Raw genomic sequence first — 24,113 nt, forward strand, 5'->3', positions numbered from 1 at the left:
CCCCTGCTCCAGCAGCAGTAAAATGGCCATGATTTGGAAGGTGGCCACGTAGATCAAAATCTTTCCTCAGGACTGCACAGGCTCTGCTGTTGGCTCAGTTGGCTCCAGGGAAAGGCTGTAGCGTTGCTGTCCACTCCTGGGTCTTCGACCATGTCTCTGGGCTGTGCCGTGGCTCTCAGAGCCAGGACTCAGGCAGTGAGGCTGGCATCTGAGCACGGGGATGTCCCCCACGAGGACTGACCTGTCCAGCCGGCTTGGCTCCCTCCACTCCCGGGAGCTCGGGGCAGCTGTGCCACCCGCCACCTTGGTAGGGTGCAGAGGGTCTGATGCTCTCACTGACAACAGCTTTTGTTTGCAAACATCCTCAGGAGATAGTCCCTCATTTCCTTGGCATGCTTGCTGGTGTGTGGACTTGTTTTTAGGCTGTGTTGCTTACTGTGTAACAGAGCTTATGTTTGCATTTTGTAAATAATGCAAATGAAGTGTATTTTCTGAAAATGCTCACATGAACTAAATCTCCACTGGAGTAGCTCTGTTGACTTTGACAGCATGGATGCAGATTTACAGTGACCACCTGAGGCTTTGGCTTGTAGCACCAGAGCAGTTCCAGTTTTTCAGTCTAAAACTGAAAATCAGCAGCCAAGGCTGTTTCTGCCCTTCACTTTTTGCTAAATTCCCCTAGGAAGCTGTTTTACACCAGCCGAGGCTCTGGCAATATATATTGCAGAAGTTTTAATGTGTCTTATCCCCCAGTTTCTTAATCTGAACTAGGCTGCAGAAAAAAATTCTGTCACTATAATACAAGTAGTAAAACAGATTAGTGTGCAGTAAAGTGGATAGCCTGGACTTTATGATAGGATACTTGTAGTTCTTGCCAGCGTTGATGTTCAGCAAGTCCCCGTTTCCAGTCGTGGAGGGCAAACTGGGAGGTTTGTGAGTGAGGAGCACAAGGGAACATGGTTTTTCTCTGACCAAATCCATCAGGATGAAACCCTATTAATCTGATAAAGAAGGATTTCTGTTTTGCAATATTTCCTTTTTTTTTTTTTTTTTTTTTTTGTCATGGGCAAAGAGCTCATTCCTTAGCCCAAATGAGAAAAGTATCACAGAGCAGAGTCTTTGGCAGATAGAAAGCAAAGGAACCTTTTCTGGATCTGTCCATAAGGGACGAGGGGAGATGCCATCATCCGTCCCTAAAGGTGCTTTCAGCTCCACTTCAGCTCCCAGGTCTCAGTTTCTGGGGGTGATGAGGACACGCCAACATTGTCAATATACGGAGCATCATAGGACACCCGTTGTGCTGCTGCAGGCCCTTGTCAGGGTTTCCTTTTGCAAATGGTCTCCTTGGACTTTGCTATGCCAACACAAGACCAACATTCCCAAGGTCTTGCCTCATGTACAGGAATTAGTGTTGTTCAGGAAGAAAATCTTAAATAATATAATTGCAAAACCAAAAGCCTTTGGCCTTCACACCTCCTGACTTGGGCTGTGTGTGCATGTCGTGTTCACCATACCAAATTGAGCTGCCCATCTTCCATTTTTAAGGATGACACATTTCAAGCTAGGCCACAGATGTGTCCCCAGAGATAACAGTTACCCAGGGAAAGCAGGAGGCAATTGAGCTCCCAGGGAAGAAAAGATAAGCAATATTAATTTGCTAGTAATTTAGTTGCCCTATTCAGCATCAGGGGAAGCAGCCAAACATTCTAAAAATAAGAAATACTGATGCCACTAATTTAATAGCAGCAATGTTCTTGTAGCTGTTACAGTTTTCTCTAAGGCTGTAAGATACATAAGGATCATGGGAAGAAGTAATGTCTTTTATTATGGCCAACGGTTAGAGCTTGAACAATGAGCCAGCTTTCTGGTATGTGTGCCAGAATAGAAAGAATAATTTAATACTTAGGATAGTATCTACATTTTCAGGTGGTTTGTTTTTTTTTTTTTTTTTTTTTTTTTTTTTTTTTTTTATGGTGACTGTGTGGCCAAAATACTCTCTTCATCATTGTAATGAAACAGCAGAAGTAATCTGAGTGAAACTTGGAGACCAGAACCTAACACGGAGTAATTTCAGCTGATAAACTTGACTAGTCGGGGCTAGAGCAAGTGACATCTGATCTATTTTTTCCTCATTTTTAAGAATCTCACTCTTTCTTTTGTAACTGTTGTGCAGCTAAGCCTTGTGTACCTTTGTATGCAGTTTGTAGATGTAAATATGTGCTACTTCTGTTGCCCCTTAATACACAAAAAGCTAAGTGCATCAGGACCATACATTGTTTTTATTCAGTAGGCAATGCAGTGGCTTCTTGGTCTCAGTCTCGCTATAGGCTGCTGTAATACTCCCCTCAAAATCTCCAGGGTGCTGTTCTTACACATCCAAATTTATGTTAAAATTAGGGAATCACCTTCTATCTATTTTGCAAAGAAAGAAGCAGAGAGCCACCTTTTGCAAACACAAGAAAAATGAGAGCATTTCTGAAGTAAAAGCCTTATCCTGAAGACAGGCAGTGTTTATTACTCTTGTTATTTATTATTTATTGTTTTGTAATTGGATGAAATGTCTGAAGATTTAATTCCAAAGATGCTCCACAACTGAGTCTTTTCTCCACAGAAACTTTCTCCCAGAGCTTGTAACTGCTTAATAGAGCATCTGCCAAAGCAGCAAGGAAGAGATTGGGAAGTTGAAAGTCAACCATTGACCTTGAACATTTAATCCAAAATTTTATAGCTGTATTTTATTACACTGCTAGCATGATAAATTGCAGTGACAGGTTTAGAAAGCACCTTACAACATGCAGTGGCATAAAGCTATATTAATAATGAGTTTGATTCTGCAGTTTTTAACTTAATCAAAACTGCCAATGTTCTCTTCTGGTCTGATCCAGACTTCATCAAAACCTTCTCTGCCTCCAGAAGAGCTCACCCAGGGCTCTCCACCCATCCCAGGTGCTTGCAAATGGTTGTGAAGTACCACAGCACTAAAAGGGGAAACTGAGGCACGGGTAGGGGGGTGTGGTTTTTTTCCAAGGGTGAGCAGCAAGTGGGTGACAGAGTCCAGGCCAGGCCTTGGGAGGTGCGAGCTCTCTGTGAGCCAGTTCTGGCTCAGCCGTTGCCCGAGGGACCACAAGCACCAGGGCAGGATGTGCCCTGCGGGGTGGAGGCTTTACCTGATAAAAGCTCAGTGATGGAGGTGCCTGGCAGTATTGTGTGTTGTGCATTGCCCGGCATTTTGCAGTGGATTTTCCGTGTGTGGAGTCCCAAATGGCTGTGCATCCCCCTCGCTGTGGGGAAGAGAGGTGCTTGCACGAGAGCAGGCTGCCTGTCTAGAGCAGCCTATGGGGCTGCCGTCTGGTTTAGGAAATAATCTCCTCAAGGCACGAATCCTTTTGCAGATACTGTGCTCACATGCTGTTGCTGCTGTTTTCATCCCCTGCTGCTGAGAGATGAGCTGCCACAGCAGGTTCTGGGGCTTTTTCTTGTTCTTTAAGAAACCCAGAGCCCCAAGCCTGTGAGTTCCCACACAAGTGGCTTGGCTCCTAAAAAGCAGTGGGGTTTTCCTTGAGCGTTATGTTTGGACGGTTGCACTATGGGCTTCCCATCATTTTCTGTAACGTGGCCCTAGCAGAGAAATCAAAGGATCAGCACCTGGGCACAGTTTGCCTTCGGAGATGCCCAGCCCTCACGGCTGCAGTGCGGACCTGTGGGGTGCAGCCGGCTGCTCCTTGGTCTTCCCAGGAAATCCAGCTCCTGTGTCTTTTGGGTCCTGTGTTGTGCCTAACCACCCCAGGGGATGCTTCAGTTGTCCAAGGGTGTCTGAAATGACATGAGCACCTCTTTCATCAGGCCTTAGTGCTGAGTGAGGGTTATGAGAGAGGAGAGGGGGAGGAGGAGACGACAGGCGATATTTGCAGTATCGTATCACGTGTCAACTCTCTCCACTTAGATGCTTACAGCATTGATTCAACAAAAATTCTCAAGTAAGGCTTTCATTAAGATTTCCCTAGGCATGTGCTTTTCCACCTGGATAGTTTGCATAGGGTGAAGCAAAAGGAATATCTGTGTTTATCCACAGTGGATATCCAGAGTCCTGCCATCGTGGCCCAAGCCCCGGCAGGTGCCCTCTGCTTACCCACAGCTCAGCTGCCTAATACTGGACTTCATCCTTTGCTTAACGTTACCACCCCTTGGGGTCCCACCAAGAGTCAATCAGCCTCCCTGTGTCATTGAAACAAGACGTCTTCCCACGCTGGGGCAATCCCCGGGGTAGCAGCACCATTACAATCATGGATTTTGTTAAGAAAGACAGATGAGGAATGATTTGATTTCTGTAATGGATGGCGCTGCAGATTCATATACTTCTTGTGACTCTCAGAGAGCACTCAAGCCCTGCAAGGTCACCACATATGTGCTTATATTTTTTATTTTTTTAAATAGCCCTGTTCGTTCTACTTAAGAGCGATAATAGCACTATAGGTTCAGGTGAAATATTTCTGTGTTCGTGGACTTGGTCACAAAGCTTTATCATTTCGCCCTTTATTGGAGCTAGCAAGGTCACCAGGCAGCAGTAATAGAGATGTGATAGACTTAATAAAAACCAAGATTAGTGAAAACTGGGAAGAAGAAAGTGAAGAGTTTTGGTTGGGGGACTGTTAATGCTTCGCAGGCAGGTGTTAAACCCAGGTGTAAGTTATAATCCACTCCTCCAAATGAAGTTCAAATGTGAAAGCTTCTTCCCCATGTCAGTTCAGCATGAGTTTTGTGTGCTGCTGTAGGAAGGAGTGGGAGAGTGTTGGTGCCAGCCCGTCCCACAGCATTGAAGCTTTTCTGCCCCTGGATGACTCTCCAGCATAACTGGTCTCTTGGTCAAATTATGTAGGGCTACCAAGAGGCAGACAAAGCCCTTTGGGGAGCATGGCCAGGTAGGGGCCAATTTGCTTGTAGAGCAGTGTGTTAAGACCAGTAATGAAGGGCTGCTTATTTCAGGGCATAGGTGTTTCAGCTGTGTAGGGAACTCATGTTCTGCAGCTGGGCTTCAAATGACAGAAGGGATAAAGTCTGCAGTCCTGCCAAAGCAAAAGGTTAGCTAAAAAAAATCATGAGAAAGAAATTAAAAAACCCTGAAGTTGTGACCTTCTGAAGGTCAGTGGCTGTGATCTGCTGTGTGGGTGAGATCCAAACCAGCAGCCCAGGCAAACCACTGAGCACAGGCAGCAGCGTGCTCAGCACCTGCAATGCCATCTCCTTGCAGGAGTGGTTATTTAATTGCTTAAATACGAAGTGACACGAAGGACCTTGGCTCAAGCCCCAATTTTGGAGCTGTTGGCCTGTGGCTCCTCCGTGCGCCACAGGAGCAGCACGTGTCAGCTGTGTAATCTGGAAATCGAAATGCCAGAGCACTGATCAGATAAGATTGCTGGATAATGAAGAGGACACTTTGTCTTTCTGAAGCTTGGGCCTCATCTGCTTTGGTTTTCTTCTTTTTTTAATATCGGGTTGCTGCTCTGGCAAATGCATGTATTTCTGATGGGAGGTCAGGGTCCCTGGCTTTCCAAGGACGTGGCTGGTGGGCTCAGGAGAGGGAGGGCTGCTGCTGCTTGGTTTCTGCAGCAGATCATTACACCCGCTGCCTTCGGTGCCAGTCGTGCCCAGGAGACCCCGCACCACAGAGCCTGGACCGACCAGTTTGATAATGGAGTAACGTGTGTCCAGGCAGTCTGTGCTTGGCTTATGCATCTCACAGGGGTTGTGCTGAAACTGCAGCCATTGCTGCCTTTAACGTACAGACCGTTTTCCTCACTTATGAGGAAGAAAGGCAGCTTCTGGTGACTGGTTAGCTGTTGGAGGTGCTGTTGCATATGATGGACTTCAGCCTCTTTATTTAAAAATTATTATTTGCAGTGCAAAGTAATGCTAACAGAAGGTCCCAGGGCAGTTTATGGGTGGACAGGTATTTGGAAGCTGCCCTTTGGGCTATGGCAGAGGGGTATTAGATGCCATGGTGGTCACCTGGGGTGTTTGCTCGCTGCCACTTGTCCTCCAGCCTCGGTGGGCATGGCCATGCTGTCTCCAGCAGCACTGCCCGAGGAAGCACCAGTTGTCCGGGGTCTCCTCAGCCATTGCAGGTGCAAAACAAACCACCTGAAGCAAACAGCTGAGACTAATAACACACTGTATTATTACCAGGTGCCACCAGCTCTTCTCTGGTGACCTGGAGCAGGCATGTGAAGGGTTTGGTTACTGTGGGTCAGCTGGTGAGCAGCGGTTCTCCAAGCCCCAGTGACAAACACTAAAGAGCATGAGCCACTCCGGTCCTGGACCTCGGACTTCTGGCAAGGCTAAATACCTGAAAGGCTACAGGTTTTAACCCCCCCATCCCTTCCCCCCTGCTTTTGTAACTGTGCCTCCTGTTTTCTCAGGCCACCTCCCTTTCGGGGAGCACATCCTTACCGGGTGCTGATTGCTGACGCTGATCCCCTCCGCCTCGGGAGGTTGGTGGATTCTGGCAGCCTGTTAATAACGCAGGGCACTTGCTTTCATTTGCGGGGTAATGAGGAGGTTGCTCTGTTACAATGGGCTGGTACCCTGGTGGATAAATTACGAGGCCAAAGGCAGCGTTGTTATTCCACCAAGGGAATGAGATTATTACTGAGGAAATTGCAGGCCTGCTCCTGTCATTGTTTTACTACTAGTGTAATAATAGACTTTGTTTTATTAGTATAAATGATTCCCCCCTCCCCTTTCTATGCAGCTGAGTACGTTCCGCTCCTTCTTACATCCCCAGTGACTCCACATAGTCAACACCAGTTATGTTGTGCTGAGTTCCTTAGTATTATCTGTGTTTTCACAGTACTTTGGAAAGTATTAACTATCTGGGCAGTTCTTTTGGTGCTGAACAATGTCCCTGTATGGTAACAGCTCTTTAGAGCCACTTGTCACTGGGGAACAGTGGGGAAAGCTGAGCTTCACATTGCAGCCCCAGTGATGGGGGCAATGGTGGTCCCAAACCTGCTAGCGCTGGGATCCAGGCAGTGGACTGTTTTAAAGTGTTGCTATTTTATCATCTACAAGGCCATCAAATGGTCTTACCACCAGACATATGATGTTTGCAATGGCTCTGTGCCACTTTACACTGTCAGAAGGTCAGTCTTGTGAAACCTGGAAAAAAACTCATGTTGCATGGAAGCCTCCGGGTTACAGGGTCAGTCTTTCAGAGTCTCAGCTCTTAGCTGCTTCTCTGCAGTTAAGCCCTGCACAGAAATATTTCAGCAGAAATTCACCTAAGCCACTGAAAAGGAAGAAAACTGTTTCTCTTAGGTTAAATTATAAAAAAAAAAAAAAAAAAAAAAAGACAAACCAAACTTTACAAATAAGGGATATATATATATATATATATACACATATATATATGGTCAGAGGTATGGGAGAGAAGAATGTTTTAGTCCTTGTTAAAAATACATTGGGGTTTTGCACCAACACTGGAAGTTTTGCAGCTCATAAAAAATTCATAAGGCTTATTGAGGAAAACAGAAAGACAATTCTCTGTGTTTTGAGCACTGTCATATTTGCAAGAGTTTAAGCCAGTCTGGATTGATATTTTTTGTTAAATGCCAACTCTGTGTTATGATCCTCTCTGGATCGTAGTTCAGCAGCTCAAAAAGAATAAATGACAAGATGGCCTGGCTTTGTGGAGGAGAAGAGAGCAGAGTCCAGGGTATTTTGCATTTTCTTTACAGTTTTACAATCTCCTCTTCAGGGTCCTTTTCACTTCTGCAAACACAAAACACAAAACTCAAGGTGAAAAGTAATTGGACAAGCTAACAAATGAGTTAGGGTTTGCTGTATTTCCCACCGGCGACTTCCTGTGTTTTGCTTGCCACCAAGATCAGCTTCCTTGACACGGCCTTTCATGTACCAGCTAACAACAAATGGAAATCTGCCACAGGTATGAGAAAAGAGAGGCTTTATACAGGACAGGCACTAAACCAGTATGATTTATATAGGCTGAGGATAGTGCTTTATATTACATCAGTCTTCCAGGAGTGCCATGGTCCCAGCAGCATCTTTTGGGGATATTTGATGCAAACTGTTGCTCTCCAGACTGCAGAATTTTATTGTAGGCAGAACGCCCTTTGTGTGCACCCTGCTCTGCAAGGGCTTGGGGTGTAAAGCAAGGCATTTCAGAGCAGGCTTTCCTTGCTCCTACCCAGGGGACGATGGTAGATCCACTGGTGAGCGTGTCCCCCAGGTGAGATCCAGGGGAGGTGCAGAGCCACAGGCACGGCTCTGAGCAAAGCCTGCAGCAGGATGAGGCTCAGCATCCCCCCCATGTCCTCCACTGCCTCATGTCATCCCCTTGTGATGGATGATAAATGACAGCCGTGGCTGGGAGTTCATCAGGAGGGAGAAAGCCACTTGCTGGGTTATGGAAGAGGTTGTCTTCTTTCCTCAGGCTGGGTGGGTGGAAATGCCATCCCCACCCATGGCAGCAGCTTTGTCCTTATAATGTATCGGGGTGAAAGGGGGTGATTAAATTTTATTACTGATTTTCTTAGGAGAAGTTGTAATGCTGCCATGGTGGTAGGGGTGTGGAGACAGCACTAGCAGGTGACACTAGCCCTGACTGCTCTGGTCCCTGAGAAGCCATGCATCGGGGACATGCTCAGCAGCTGAGGTGGCGTTTGCTCCTTGCCGTGACATTTCAGGGACTTAACATTCACATGGCTGCTTCTGCAAGGTCAAGCCGAGTAAATGGTGGCTTTATGAGAGCTTTGCCAGCTGTTTCTCTTACCCTGTCCTCACCTGACTCTGTAAATTAAGGGGCAAAAATCACCTTGACTCCTGTTAGCTTCTCCCGTCATTGTCTCTCAAGAAGGAAGGATAATTTAGTTTGGATGTTGGGACAGGGAGCCTGTGGTTCCTGCACATTTGACCAGGCAGGTATTAGCAAGTAAAGGTGCCTTGGGATCTCAGCTGCACACATTGTTACTGTAAATGGTTTCTGTGTGGTAATCTACAGCATCTTTATTCCTTTCTTGCGGGCTGAGTAACTGGTAAATGACAGGCCCTGCTTTTCAATTCCACCGTGTTTCCAGGGGCTGTCATACTTTTAATTTTTGGAATAGCTGCAAGCAAAGCAGTAATTGTGTTTCCTATTTCCCACAACTGCAGTGCTGACTTTGTTGTTCCCCCTTCTTAATTCCTCTGCCCTAACTTGAGCTATTTGACGTTTTCCAAAGCTCCCCACAGCACTGCCATTAAAGTTATCTAATGTTTAATGGCTAATCAAACCCCCTGTGAGAAATACACTACGGGTGGCACGTGGCAGAGCAAGGCAGGAGAGGTGCATTTAGAGCTGCTGGATGTGATGCTGATCACTGGAGACGTCTGGGCAGGGTGAAGGTGTACTTGTCTGTGCTCTGTGTGCCTGCCCAAACTGGCAGGGTTTGCACGCTGCCATGCGCACAGCTATGTGACATATTGTGTGCACTGGTTCCTGCCAAGAGATGAGACAGCTCCTCCATTAAAGCCTATGGATGTTTCTGTAGGTCCAAAATGACTTAAGTGGAAGTAATTTTGGGGATGTGATTTTTGCATTTGCTCCGGTGCATTTGAAAGTTCTGTTCAGGACTATTACAAAACCTTCAGCCTATGAGCAGCAGCTCAGGGAAGTTTGGTTTCCCAACTATTTGAGGCCTTGGGTTGGATTATCTGGTGTCTTGTAAAGTGTAGGTCTAGCCGATGCTTTCCGTGCAGGTTGAGTGCTCATCATGGCCTTTGCTGTGGATTCTCCAGTGGCTGGAAAGGTTGTCTAGATGTGCTGCTCCAGTTTTCTTCTTTAACTGGCTGCACTGAGTACCTTAGAGGCCTCCGACCCGCAGTCAGAGGTTGGTCAGGGAGATCAAACACTGCTGTTCACAAGTGTGTGCTGTGATCCTGTACGCTGTGCTTCTTTAGCAAATCAGACTCACAGGGCTTGGGTTTAAGGTTTCAGCTGTGAAGGAGAAAGGTTTATGTTGCTTCTGAAGCTTGTCACAGGTCCTTGCGAGCTCGGTCCAACCCAGGCAGGTAAGGCCTTTGAGACCACAGCTCTCCCACCTGAACTGGCAAACAAGTGGGACTGATTATCCCCCTGTAAAACTGGTAACGCTGGTTACAGCAGATGAAGGCTGTTTGCTGAAGGTCACGCAGACCTGTTGTAAAGCATTGCTGAGAGATCACACAAGATTGGGGAGCAATTGCGGTCTCGTGGCTTAATAAGTGATCACTGGGAAGTTGGAATGTGGTTGAGGACACTGCATGTTCCTGGAGGGTGCCCCAGGGACACAGGAAGGGTGCTTTCATTTGTAAAGCCAGTGGTTGGGATATGAACTTCTGCTTCCATCTACTCCGGCCTCTACCCTGGGTTGTCCCCATAGCCGGGAAGCAGAGCAGACTGTGTCCTACCCTCAGCTCCTTCCAGTTCATCATCTGCTGTTATGGCCCAAACCCATCCTTACTGATGGATGAAACCAATACAACACCTTATGAACTAGAGTGAGAGGGACATGGATCCACATATGCCTTCTGCCAAGGTGGATGCTGCAAGAGTGGGACATATGTGATCATTTTGGTTTACTTCTCATAGCAGGGACCTCTCTCCCTGAGTCAGAGCAGGAGAGGGGACTTAGCAGGAATCTTACGGGCTTTAAATCCTCTGCTCCATGATACGATGTCCTGTAGTTTTAGGGCTAATGTGAAAGCCCTCTTCCAGTGGGAGAATGTAATTGAAACCACATTTTCCTAGTTGAATAATTAGATTGATTCTGGAAAAATGCAGACATGTGGAAAATTGAAAAATGGAAGAGTAGTGTGCCCTTAGGCTGCAGAGGAATGTGTTGGTGACTTTCTGAAGAACACTGGCTTGATCTATTGAATTATAGGACACACTGAGAGCAGCTCAAGCATGATGGAAGTCCAAACCCTGACCAGGGGAAACTCAGTGGGAAAGGGGTCTCTTTCCTGCTGTTCTGATCTGGCACATGTATCTCTGTCCCCAGAACTTCTCATTGAATTCTGTAGTGCTCTGTATGGCAAAAGAATGAATGCACGTGAAGCCAGTTACAGGATTAGGAGAAAAAGATCACATAATTATACACTCACAGACATTTTAATTGAATGGTACATTTGATGGGACCAGCTCACGGATCACGCAGTTACAGGGATGCTGTTAAGACTGGGCTTGTGTGTATTTAATTTGAGTGTTTTGACCTTGGATGTCTAGTGGAAAGTATTTTACATGTTACAGATGTACCAATGGGCTTCATTCCCTAGATTAAACCAGTCATATCTACTGTTTTTTATTCTTGCCCATTTTAAGAGCTGAGAACTTGTTTGGATGTTGTCAGGCATTTTGAGGGGATACTGGAGTTTTTGGGTCTGGCTCCTGTGCTCAAGTGTGCCATGGTTTGCAGGGTCTGGAAAGAGCTCTGGCACAATTTCTGGATGAGATTATTTAAGCAAAGGTAAATGTCCTACCAAATGTCTCTGCAGTGAGGTAGATCCCACAGTCAAACTCTTCAGGGATGCCTGTAAGCTTAAAATACCCATTTCCAGTAACGGGTATGTGGACAGTGTGGGCTGTTTGTAATGGCAGGAATGAAGGCAAACAGGCACACTGGGTTCCAAAACACCATTGCTGTGTGCTGAGTAGCACCAGCAATAGTCAGGTAAGAGAAGATACTAAATACTGCCTGTACTCCCCTGCCTCATTTCCAGCATAATTTTTGCAGCATTTTGGTTCAGGGTTTTTGAGTAATACAGAATCTTTTTCTAATGTCTCATTGCTTGAATTCTGGACCACTATTTCCTGCTCAGTTTGCTTTCTCTTGTTCTGACTTCTCAGCCTGATCTTACTTCAGAGTTGGCTCTGCTTTGAGCAGGAGGTTGGTCCCAAGACCTTCAAAGTTCCTCTGACATATATCATTCTGTGATCTTGATTTTTACTGGTTCTCCAGCTGGTTGAGACTACTATATTCAAGACCACCCTTCTTTTCTCCTCCATCCAAAGCTGCTGACGTGTTCCCCTTCCTCAGATTTAAATGCTTCCTTTCAGTGTGTACAGTCTTTGTTAAGCCATTTCCCTCTTTCATAATTTTGTACTTTCTGAACCACCTCTTTACATAAATGCAAGACCAAACTGGTTCTTTTGAGCTCCAGCTAATCCATCATTCTGAACTGTTTCTGCCTACATAGCCTGCTATTAAGATTTAATTAACAAATGTTCTGCTGAAGCTTCAGTCCTGGTCAGCAGTATTGGAACTGCATTAAATAGAGGCATTAAAAATGCAACAGTATTCCTGATATCAGCCTTGTAATATGAACCACTGCTTTGTGTGTATGGTTTAGCATCACAATAAATCAAGAAGCTCCTATGTTGGGGTTGTGTGTTCACCCGATTTGTTATTGCTGTTTGCCTTCTCTGATGACACTTTAAAGTCCTGGGGGCAGGAGCTGTCAATGACTACACAGCCGCTGTGTGGCATGGGACATGCTGCCATCTCCACACAGTGCAGATCATCTTTCTCTCTTTTTCCATTTTCTTCATGATGTCACCCTAGGAGCTGTCAGCAGCACCTCAGGGGCACTGGTATTGCAGAGTTTTACCTGCTTTGTGTCAAGCATGCCCTTCTGCCAGAAGATACCTACCTCAAGGACCATTTTGCGCTCTCTCCCCAGGTCCCATTAGTAGTATTTTAGTAAACCGCTATGGCAGCCGACCCGTGGTGATATTTGGAGGCCTGCTGTGTGGCATTGGGATGGTCTCAGCCGCTTTCTGCACCAGCATCCTGCAGCTCTACATCTGTGTGGGCTTCATTACAGGTAAGAAGAAATCATCTCCTTTCCACCCGTGCTTAAGATTCACTTCAGGTGGCTCGGGGCATCCACGCTTGGGCACCTCAGCCAAACGCACAGGAAGGTGGTGAGATAAAAAGCTAGTGAGACAAGGGCCCTAGCCTATTAACTGCTGCAGATGAACTTTAGCAAAGAGCATGTCCCCTGCTAAGTGGTGTGTTCCTGGCAGGACACCATGTGTGGGATCTTAGCAGGGGTGTGCTCTCGGCCAGGGGCGATGGTGAGATTGGCCATCAGCGCCCTCAGCTCTTGCTGAACTCAATGCAGGCTGGCTGTGCTCGGCCCTGGGCAAGGCAAGCCCTTTGAGATACAAGTGTGGCTATGAAGAAAGCACCTGTGTTCCTATATTACTGTGCATTATCTTCCCTCTATGAGATATATGAAATGAGATTTCAGGGGTTTGCCTTAGTTTACTTGCCCTTTTCCTGCTTGTCCTTTATCTGAAAATAATAAGTACTGGAGTTGATTGAAAATATGCAATATTCTCCCTATTGAGAAATAAATAAAATTATATTTCCTTATTGAAGTTACAATTTGAATTGACTGTATTGAAATATGAATTTCCATATTGGAGACTCAAACAGGAGAAGGCATAGTCTCAGTCCAGCATCTTTAAAGCCTGCAGTTGCTGGGTTATTGCTTTTAAAGGTAGATGAATTAGAGTTCTCTGCTTGTGTGAGTATAGCTGTTTAATTGTAAGCATTTTTGTTTGATTATTTTGTCTAAGGTACAACCAAGTGCAGCTTGGACATCTGCCTGAAAACAAGATACAATGAGTTCAAAATTGGCTTTTGAGGCTGAAAGGTGTATGTTTTAATGAATGTTCCCTATCTCTCTGCAGCTGCATTAAGTTTTGCTGCCTTCTGAACATGAATAGTGAGAGCTCAACATTTAAAATCATAAAAACAGCCACTAGCAAAGTAAATTGGGACAAAAAGTTTGTCATCCTGTTCTCCTACACTAATATTGCTTTATTAAATCTGTACAGTAGTGAATAAATCCTCATGTGGGATTCCCTTTCCCTCTCTTAAATCTTACTCTTTCTAAGGAGAGTCACTGTAGTTAGCTAAAACTGTGTTATTACTAAGTGAATAAATCTTTCAGATTCCTTGAAAAAGATTCCAGAAACAAAGCAATGAGAAATATAAATAACCAATGTCTCCCATGGATAAATTCAGTATTTACCTATGTATGAGCTTGCATCATTCCCTGATAAACAAATGTCTTCTAGCAAGTTTACTAACACTGGATTAACACATGGAAACTGTAAATCCTTCGCTAAAAATATATGCATTTTGGTGAGCAGAAGGGCTCAGGCAAGGAACAGTTCTGTAGGAAGCCACCAACTCCTATTTTCAAAGGTACGGGTCTAAAAACATGACAACAGGGAATTTTGTGCCTAACCCCAATGGGCCTAGGATTTATGAAGACCCTGCTCTTTTTTGATCCTTAATATCTTTGCAAATCTGGTCCATTGCCCACCGCAGAGAGCTGATACTGTGAGCTGTGCTCAATGCACACACGTAACCCTCCTGCTAGCAACAGGGTACAGGGCTAAACTGTCCCTGTACTTCTTCATCTTTAATATTATGATGTTTCCTCGGAGCAAAGCACATTTTCTGTTGTGTACGTCTTTTCCTCCTGCTTGCTGAATGAGGGCAGCTGTATGGATGAAGTCTTAGCTAATAACCCATCATTTCCAGGCATGGTGTGTGTGCTGGGGAAGGAATATTAATTTGACAGAGAAGCGAAGATGCTTGTAATACTGCTAACATGCTTGATGCCTCTAATTACGCTTGAAGTGCTTTCGCTGGTCAGGCCTAACATGGAAGCATTCAAGGGCAATTATGAAGCTGCTTGCTCATCACATGGCTGAGACAGCATTACTGTACAAGGAGAGAGACTTTTTGTAAAGGTGATTTGCAATTACTGTAAAGCAACCTGTAAACATCACGCTCTTCCTAGCCCCCTTCCTACTAGCCTGAAAAGGAAACAGACTGATGTAAAAGACCATGTTCATGTTATTTGCAGGAATGGAGATAAAAACAAGATAGTTGATAGTAGGAGGTCTCTGCTACAGTCCCGTGCCTTTGGCATATTAATAGGAATCTCTTCAGAGGAGCAGAGCAGGAAGTATCTGTTTATGGTGGAGGGATTAGACACGGCAATCTCAATTGCTTTCTTGATTATGTCTTTTTCCATTTGCATGCAGAGCAGGGACTGGGCTCCGCTGTCAGAGGCAGCTCTGTCCTTGATGGCACTGAGCTGTGGGCTGCACGAGGCACTTTGCATACGCTGTAAAACCCATGTTCTCTTCCTCACTTGTTTCCCTATAGCGCTTAGAAAAAGGAAATGGGGTTTGCAAGCTGTCGACCTGGATAGATGCCAGCCTGGATGCATTAAATAGGTGTTTAAGCAGGCAACCTCTTCTTCAGATCTGAGGTAGAAGCAACACATTTCAAAGCTAAATACAAGGCAATAACAACTGGTCAGTGTTTAATTCAATCTGTACCACTTATACCACCATGAACTAAAATGGGATCTAGGGTGAAGCTTGTTGACAAATGAGACTAGAGTTTTTGCCTCAGCTGTAAATATTGAGCATTGAAATACCTGGTAGGATCTTCCCTTGCTAATAAAGTAGGAACAAGATCAATAGCTACACAGCTCACTCCTGTAGCACCACTTATTTCCTTCTCATATGAGGGAGATGTATTTAATCTAGGAAAGGATGGTCCTTCTGGCACTGGGCTTGCTTCTGTTCATGAAACACCAATGATAGACCTCTCTGTCATATCCCTGGGGAGAAAATGTGGTTATTTGAGTAACAATTTCAGCCATGGAAAAGCTGCTGTACTTTCTGAAAACTGGAATAAAATGGATATAAATATTTCCAACTAAAGTCAGCCAAAAGCTTAAAGTAAATTGAAATTCCAGTCAGTCAATTTGAAACTCTCCAGATTTAATTAATGGGAAGAGCATGAGGTAATATTAAATTAGATTTGTCTGACTGGCAAATTAATGTTCACATAATAAAAAATTTGAGTTGATTATTGTTTAAGTGGGTAGCTGGCATCCAGACTGATTTTCCTTCTCTGCACGACATGTGGTATGTCCCCTAACAAAAATGATTCTGTGGAAACGATGGTCCAATTTCTGCCTTTACCTACCAGTCTGGGAAATATGGAGTTAAAGAAAACTCTAATCCATTGTGTTGCATCTTCTCAGGTGAAAGAAGATGCATTCCTATACCTGAGCACCATCAAGGGTGTTCTTGAACCAAGGCTGTGTTTTACTCATCAGCCCTCTTACGGGGCTGAATTTGGCCCCTTATGCTTTATGAGCAGGCTGTACCTCTCACAGACATGCCCTACCAAATATATGGACTATCTAGAAAAGTTCTAGCTGACAATGTGTTTCATATTAGATTAATTTTAATATGTTTCCATTGCAATTTATTTTTAATATTGTAAACTTCCAAGTAGTTTTGTTTGTTTGTTTGTTTGTTTTTTGGTTTGTTTTTTTTTTTTTTTTTAAAAAAAAGAATCTTCGACTTGGAAAAATCACAGTTTTATTCAACATCAGTTGAATTCTGCTGCATCAGTTGGATTCTACTCTATCAGCAACTAATGATAGTGTTCCTTAATTAATTTTGAGGACCTTGACCTTTCTAAATTCTCTTCTGTAAAGCAATATGCCTAATTATGTACTGCACAGTTAAACAAACTAATTATATAGACTAATGAACAAGAAAAAATCTGCATGACCCTATTTTCAGGATTCATGTTCTCTGATATAATCACTTCAAGGATTAAATTTCTGCTTTGTTCTAATGTGGCTCATTCTTTCCTGGATGATAGGGTGGAAAATATGTGGCATGATTTTTAAATGTCATTTTGATGCAGTTCTGAAAATTTAACTTTTTATGGAAATACTGCACATCATAGAAACGTTTGAAAGGAAGAGATTATTGTGTGCTAGTACTCTCAAACAGAACTACAAAAAGTTGAGACCATCACAGCATTTGGTATCTCTGCCTTCAGATTTCACCTGTGCAAAAGAAGCTGGCTAACTGAATTAGCAATGCAGATTTGTAATACCTTTTATATATCTAAATGCAATAAAAATAAATTTTAATTAAAAGAAACCCTCTGGGGTCCTGTTTAATTAGCATCCTCAGTAGCTGTTTTGCTGTGTACTTGCAGACCTCTTAATCTTTTGCATCAGACCTGAATTACTCACACCACCACATTAGTAGCGGCTGAGAAGGGCGATGTCATTTTCTGTCCAGGTCTGTCTGCCCGGCAGCAGTGTTGGGTGCCCACCTCCCAAGGAAAGGGGTGGCAGCCCCCACTGCACTTTGATGGTTAACACTGTCCAAGCAGAACAACCTTCCTCAAAGTGGGAGTTGTCTTTTTTTTAAATAGATTCATCCTCTCCCCCAAGAAGTCTGCTGTGTCTGGACAAAACCAGCCGGCATTCGTTGAGGGTATAGTTTCAGTTTATTCTGATGCAAACTCTTTGTCATACGTTCACCACCCAAGAGATATGCACTGAAAAAGGAAGGGGTGTTCTCTGACTGAAAGTGTCTTTCTAGGGTCTGGTTACAAAAATGTGGCAGCCGAAAGCTTAGGGATATCTTGAGCAAAGCTTGCATCCAGACTATCATGTTGAAGAGCTACCAGTGGACCAACTGTCCATGAATTTGCCTTAAACAATGAGATGAGGATAAATGGGTCTCAAATCTTCCTTTGTGTATCTATCTCAACTATTTTTCTCTGTTCCAGGATTCGGTCTTGCTCTCAACCTCCAGCCATCAGTGATAATCATAGGGAAATACTTTTTGAAGAGAAGGCCCATAGCGAATGGCCTTGCTATGGCAGGGAGCCCTGTGATGCTTTGCACCCTGGCCCCTCTCAATCAGTTCCTTTTTGACAACTTTGGATGGAGGGGCAGCTTTTTAATTCTTGGGGCAATTTTATTAAACTGTTGTGTGGCAGGAGCTCTCTTCAGACCAATCGGGGCAGCCACAGCATCAGTCAAAACCCAGGTGACTGAGGAAGGGAAGGATGCTCTGAAAGAAGAGGTCACTGAAGATGCCATGGAAAAGAGTAGTCCCACAAGTGTCCCCATGGAGAAGAAAACAGAAGACGAAGGAGGAAAGGACTGCTGTGAAAAAATCAATCAGTACCTCGATTTTTCCCTCTTTAAGCACAGAGGCTTCTTAATTTACCTGATTGGAAATGTGCTTATGTTCCTGGGTTTTTTTGCCCCCATTGTTTTTCTGGCACCCTATGCAAAGCACATTGGCATTGATGAATATTCAGCTGCTTTCCTCCTTTCAATCCTTGCTATCGTGGATATGATTGCCCGACCTACCACTGGCATCATTGCAAACAGCAAGTGGGTGAGGCCACGGATTCAGTACTTTTTCAGCTTCTCCATTGCTTTCAACGGCACTTGCCACCTTCTGTGCCCACTGGCTTCTGGCTACATGGGGCTTGTTGTTTACTCCATCTTTTTTGGCTTGGCTTTTGGCATGGTTTGTGCCATGCTCTTTGAAACGCTCATGGACCTCGTGGGAGCTGCCCGGTTCACAAGCGCTGTTGGCCTGGTCACCATTGCAGAGTGCTGCACAATATTGCTGGGACCACCTATTGGAGGTGAGTGTATCTTCTTCCTCTGCTTCCACGGGGTTGTCGCTTATATTTAGACTCTTATAAGCACAGTTTGTAAGAAGTGATTCTAAATGTGTTTTCCCTGCTTCCCACTCACCATTTTCCACTAGTCATTGGACAGGAAAGACAGGTCCTAGGTATCTTCTCCAGCATTTCCTCTTCACTCCTTTCTGTGTAGTCCACCAGTTGAAGTCAACAGTTTGGAGAGTGATCTTCTAGTCTCTGACCCTGCCAAACATTTTAACTGAACTTGAACTTCCAGCATCACAAAGAACCTTGCACTTTAGACAGCTCCATTCTGGACACTCCCCCTCTTGCAAAAGTCTGGAGCCCACCATAATTTAAGCACAGTAGAACACAACAGTTCTATGAAATCCTCTTGCTATTTCTCTGTAAGGCTCTGAGTACTTCTGCTTATGGATTCCAGTCATCCTAGTGCATCCAATAGATTTAAGACTGTTCTGAAAATAAAAGAAGATTTATTTTGGATGGCATGGTTTGAAATATCAAAATACAGAGACTCTCAAAGGCCCATGTTGAGAATATTGAACCTCCAGCAGGTCTTACAGTCACCTGAAGGCAAGCGGGAGCAGTGATCTCATGTGATTTTAACAGCCTCCACTTATTTCCCTCTATAGCATATGCTCACTCCTTTTTCTGCAAGGAATACACCATGTCTGGAAGACACCATATTTGCATCTGACATTTGGCTGAAGTATAGTCCTTGTCAAATCTGAGTTGGCTCTGAATTAAATGACTTTATAGGTGACATCCTCTCAGAGTATAGATACCATCCTATCTATGTGTCCTGTCCTGCAATTAATTTGCATTTCACCTGTACACAAGCTTGAATAACTGGTTTGGAAACTGGTCACCTGTAAGAATGCTAAAATTTTTAATTAGGTTTTGTGTTCTGTCTGTATTTGGATGTATAAAAGTTAAACTGCCAATTCTTTTGATATGACAGTATCATAATAAATTTAAAGAATGCACAGAAAGAAGGCAGTTTAAACCCATTTCCTGGATTCAAAACTGAGATCTGGTTAATACTCTGTATGACATGTCTGGCAGAGCCATTTAATTCTTCATATTACCATGTAGCTCATACAGTGTGACAGAGGCAGCTGTATCCTTTTGCTGTTGTAGAGATTCATTATTTAATTAATGACAAACAAAAGAAAATACAATTTTAAAATGACCATTTTCTGAATTATATAATTTTCTGTGTGGATGATTAAGTTAATGACCAGAGACTGCTAATGAGGCTAAACAGTTCTATGCAATAATCAGTAATATTAGTTTTGTAGGGTTTTCCCCACCATTTTAATAAGCAGCGAATTTATTGGTTCTTTGGCATTTTAATAACCTACTGCAGTGTTCTGCTTTAATGAACTAAGTAAATTGTTCCCAGTGTGTTTTATGACTTTATCTTATTCTCAAAGGAAAAGAGTCAAGACTATCCTACTGTTGAATTTTCCAATACTCTACTCATTAAAGCTCTCATTGAAACCTATTTAGGAGACCTCTAGGTCATGCTGATTAGCAGAAAAGGAAAAATTGTGGCAATTAGCATTTGGTTGATGTTTCACCAGTAACATGAAAAACACAGTGCATTGAAAACAGGGTACCAAGACATCTAGGAATGATTCAGGAAGAGCCGTTGACCAAAACCAGTTAAAAATTATTATTTTTGTGATCAAGAAATCTATTTGGTGGTCATAAAATCCCTTGTTAGTGCAATGCAGTGGCATAATTAATCATCAGCTTTTCAACATTAGGGGTCAGTCAGGAAGTAATTAAAGGTCCCTCTTTTTAAGGAGAAGAGTGTGTTCCAAAAAGTCAGCCAGCTAATGGATGATGGGCCAGTTTCAAGGAGGACTGTCTGTACTGTGAAGGCCAGGTTAGGAGTGGGTGTTACTTTAATTAGGATTTGGGATGTTAAGAATGGTCTGTGTTGCACCAGTAAATGGGAATTAATGCTCAGGATCATAATCCCAATAAGATTTGCATTACATTTTGACATAATGGAGAACACTGACATTTCAATTAAGCCATCTCCCTTCAATTACTCTGTGACTCCGTAGCAGAGGCATTAACCTCTGAGAGGAACCCGTCACATCTGTCTTGGCATTGAAATTATCTGACATTGACAGCATCATCTTTGCTTTCCCTGGAACTAATACTTTCCAGTTCCACGCAGTGCCCTTTCATCTTTAGATCACAAGTACAAATGCAGAAAGGGTAGCTGTGACCAAAAGCTGAGTCCCCTCTAATGCTGGTGAATGACCCGTGGTGGAATAAATTGGAGGGTCTTTGTCAAGAGCCTGAAATGAGACACAGTGGCCAGGTGCCATCTCACGAAGGTCTTCCCGAAAGCTGCTGCTTTGTTGGCAGGCTGAGGACTACCAAGTCAAATGGATGTCCTTGCAGGTGATCACTGGAGTCAATGGAAAGGCTCTCTGCAGTCTCTGTGATCAGAGGACTTAGTTTCTGCATGGAAAAAATAGGTGTGCCTGAAAAGTCCAGGCTTCACAATGTAGGTTCTCTGTCCCCTTCTACTTAACTGTGCAAATTATTGTTAGTATTACCTATATCAATGTTAACTATCCACAGATTATACAGCGGAACATGAGTGAAATATTTTCAGGATCAGACTACTCGTGAAAGAGATGAGAAGTTCAGAGAATGTAGAATGTCTTATTTTATCCTAAAGCCACAAGGGTGTCCCTTTATATTTAGGATATGAAAACACAATATTATTGCCTTCATCTGTAAGTTTTTATTTTCTTTTTTTTTCTTTTTTTTTTTTTTTTTTTTTTTTATTATATGTTTTATAGGAACTCTTATCGATACCTTTGGGGACTATAAATATATGTTCATTAAATGTGGAGCTGTGATGGTCCTGGCAGGAACTTTCCTGTTCATCATGAATTATTATAATTATCATATGCTTGCCAACGAGGAGAAGGAGAGAAAGGCAAAGGAAGATCCTAAATCTGTAAGGACAGAAAATGAAGGCAGAAATAACTGGAACAAAGAAACTGCAGAAGATGGGCCTGAGCTGGAACCTTTGAGAGAGGAACGAGAAGGACTGAAGAAGGAAGTGAATGGCATAAATGAAGTTTAAACCTGTTCTCATGGGCTGAACGGGACATTGCTTCTGGGTTGCTTAAGTGAACACCAGCTGTGAAATCACACTAGGTTTTTAAATTTTGCTCTATGCTGTGCCATATGCATCCTCTTCTTTGTTGTAGGATAAGACTAGAACAGAAACAAGTCTAGTTTCTTACAAAGTGCTGGGACACAGTGCAGTATCCATTTGCATACCAAAGGTGCTATAGCCATTTGTCTTTAGGTATTTCCCATTTCCCAGAGGAGCTGAGTAAGGGTATAACTTACACCCCACTTTTATTCCCTGTACTACTGCTCTACTCAGCAAAAAGGCCAGTGGTCAGTGTCAATGCAGAGCCCATCCAGCAGCAGGAATGAGCTTTGCATTGAGTACCGTGGTGGCTGGATTTGGCTGTGTTGACCACGCAGTCAGAACTCTTAGACTCTCTTCAACTGATGTCAGAATTATCCCAGGGATTTTGTGCTGATTTCCACTGGCAGCTGCACCGTGACTTTCACCTCTATCTCATGGAAATGTAAAATAGACCTTACACTCATCTTCAGTACAACATGAGACTGGTGCTTCGACAGAACAAGGGCAGCACATGCCTAGAATGTACTAGGAAGCACGTAGAAAGGAACTAACTTGAAGTGGCTCATCATGGCTTGACCAGGGACTTTACCAGGGACCTCTGCATTTAGCAAAATGCCTTGAGAAAGGTAACGCTATGCAGGGGGCCAAGCACAAAGGTGACACACTACAGGAGTCCTTCTTCCAGATCCTTTGTCTGTGCAGACAGAGAAAAATTTAGGACTAAAGAAATTTAGTCTTAAAGGGCTCAAAATTTGATCTACATTCGAACAGTGCAAAGTCTTTCAAAATTTTCTCTAGAAGATTACAAAGTCCTTATCTAATATCTGAATGCCTTACTATTTTTATCATGCTTTTTCTTTACAACACCCTGATGAGGCAGCAAGTGTTGTTACTACTAATTAATTGTACCAGTGAAGAACTGAAGCACGGAGGAGCTGTGGGCATCATTGCATCAGTGAATAAAGCTTAGGCATGCCAGAGCTGAAATGGGATCCACTGCCCTGAGTTAGGTGCCTGAAAGCCCTGTTGAGCATAGGTATCCCCCCTGCTAGAAAATAAAAAATAGCATGGATAGTCATGCATTAAACCACAGCCCTCTCTGCAGTTCAAGCCTGCTTACTTTGTGCTTGATACTACTCAGGGTTAATGATGTTAAACACTGTCTTAGAGCTGCGACCTTGTGCCATATGTTTTTTAACCTGGTTAAGTTGCATCCATCCTGGAGGGAACCTGAACACAGCTGCCTCCCCCTTATTTGGGACGACTTAGGCACCTCCCTGTTTCTAGGGCTTTACTATCTTGTGGCCTTATGCTATCCTGTTGCATGAAATAAAGTTTCCCAGGTCAGTGATGCAGAGCTGGAGCTGAGAGGCCACGTAGGACGCTCTCATCCAGTGGTGATAATTTTGAGCTGGGAAAACCTGGACTCTGACAGCAAACACTGATGTATTTTATAATAAGCAGACCAAGAGCCTGCTGAGCATGTTATCACATAGTTGAATCATTGGATTTAGCGCCAAATGACTAGATTAAAAACAAGGACTTTTCAGGCAGATCACCCAAATCTGAAGGTAACACCAATCCAAAGGCTAGGCCTCCTTTTTCTTTGCTTCAGTGGTACCCCGATGTGATCAGATAGTATTTTTTCATGACTTTGTCACTGGAGAACTGTATTTAATTATCACTTGCGTATACACATGAAGAATGGCTTGTAAAAATACTTTCATAAATACACTATACTCTTAGGTTTAGATCACTCATATCTTCCTGTACAAAACCTTTTCTGTGAAACCTTTTTTGTTCCAGTAAAGAATAATGGTCTTTGGCCATTGACTTCAGTAGGACTTAAATTCTATCCTTATTTAGTATCTTGTATTTTCTCTGAAAAAAAACCAAAATCTATACAATATACTTAGGCTTTGTAGTGCTTCTAATACTCTTTATTTCTGTCAAATATATGTATCTGTGGTATTTCAGTAAAAAAGGCATTGATAGAAGGTCCTGAACATTTTCCAGTATGCCTTCTGGAAGCTTTCATATACTTAATAAAACTCTTCTAAAAACATGAAATGAGTTTATATGTGCCTGCAATCTGTAGGGTAATGTTGCCTCTCTATATGGTAAGGAGTTTATCCTCATAGGGTTTCTAGCCTGGCTCTAAGTACATGGTAATGCAGCTCTTGGTTGTAGCCTCTTATTTCAGGCCACCACCAGGAACTCCTTGCCACATAGTTTCTTTGGCATTTTCAGTTATCTGGGCCAGCCTGACTCACACCTCCAGTTGTGTGGGCCCATGAGTCTGAAAGAGCTGAGAACAACTCAACAAGGAACTGACAAAA

The 24,113-nt window shown here is 43.6% G+C and overlaps 1 protein-coding gene across 2 annotated transcripts in view; it reads left to right on the top strand.

The window, feature by feature from the left end:
- LOC104356933 (monocarboxylate transporter 2) overlaps positions 1–23,844 on the top strand; it is a 39,927-nt gene extending 16,083 nt beyond the window's left edge. For both annotated transcript variants that reach the window (XM_042799832.1, XM_042799833.1), the window contains exons 3-5: positions 12,715–12,858; positions 17,679–18,554; positions 21,407–23,844. In XM_042799832.1, the coding sequence (XP_042655766.1) occupies positions 12,715–12,858; positions 17,679–18,554; positions 21,407–21,696 (1,310 nt within the window). In that variant the 3' untranslated portion in view covers positions 21,697–23,844. The remainder of the gene's footprint in view (positions 1–12,714; positions 12,859–17,678; positions 18,555–21,406) is intronic.
- The last annotated feature ends 269 nt before the right edge of the window (positions 23,845–24,113 follow it).

The sequence above is a fragment of the Tyto alba genome, unplaced genomic scaffold (genome assembly GCF_018691265.1).
Source record: "Tyto alba isolate M040663 unplaced genomic scaffold, T.alba_DEE_v4.0 Super-Scaffold_3, whole genome shotgun sequence".
In the NCBI taxonomy this organism is placed as follows: Eukaryota; Metazoa; Chordata; class Aves; order Strigiformes; family Tytonidae; genus Tyto; species Tyto alba.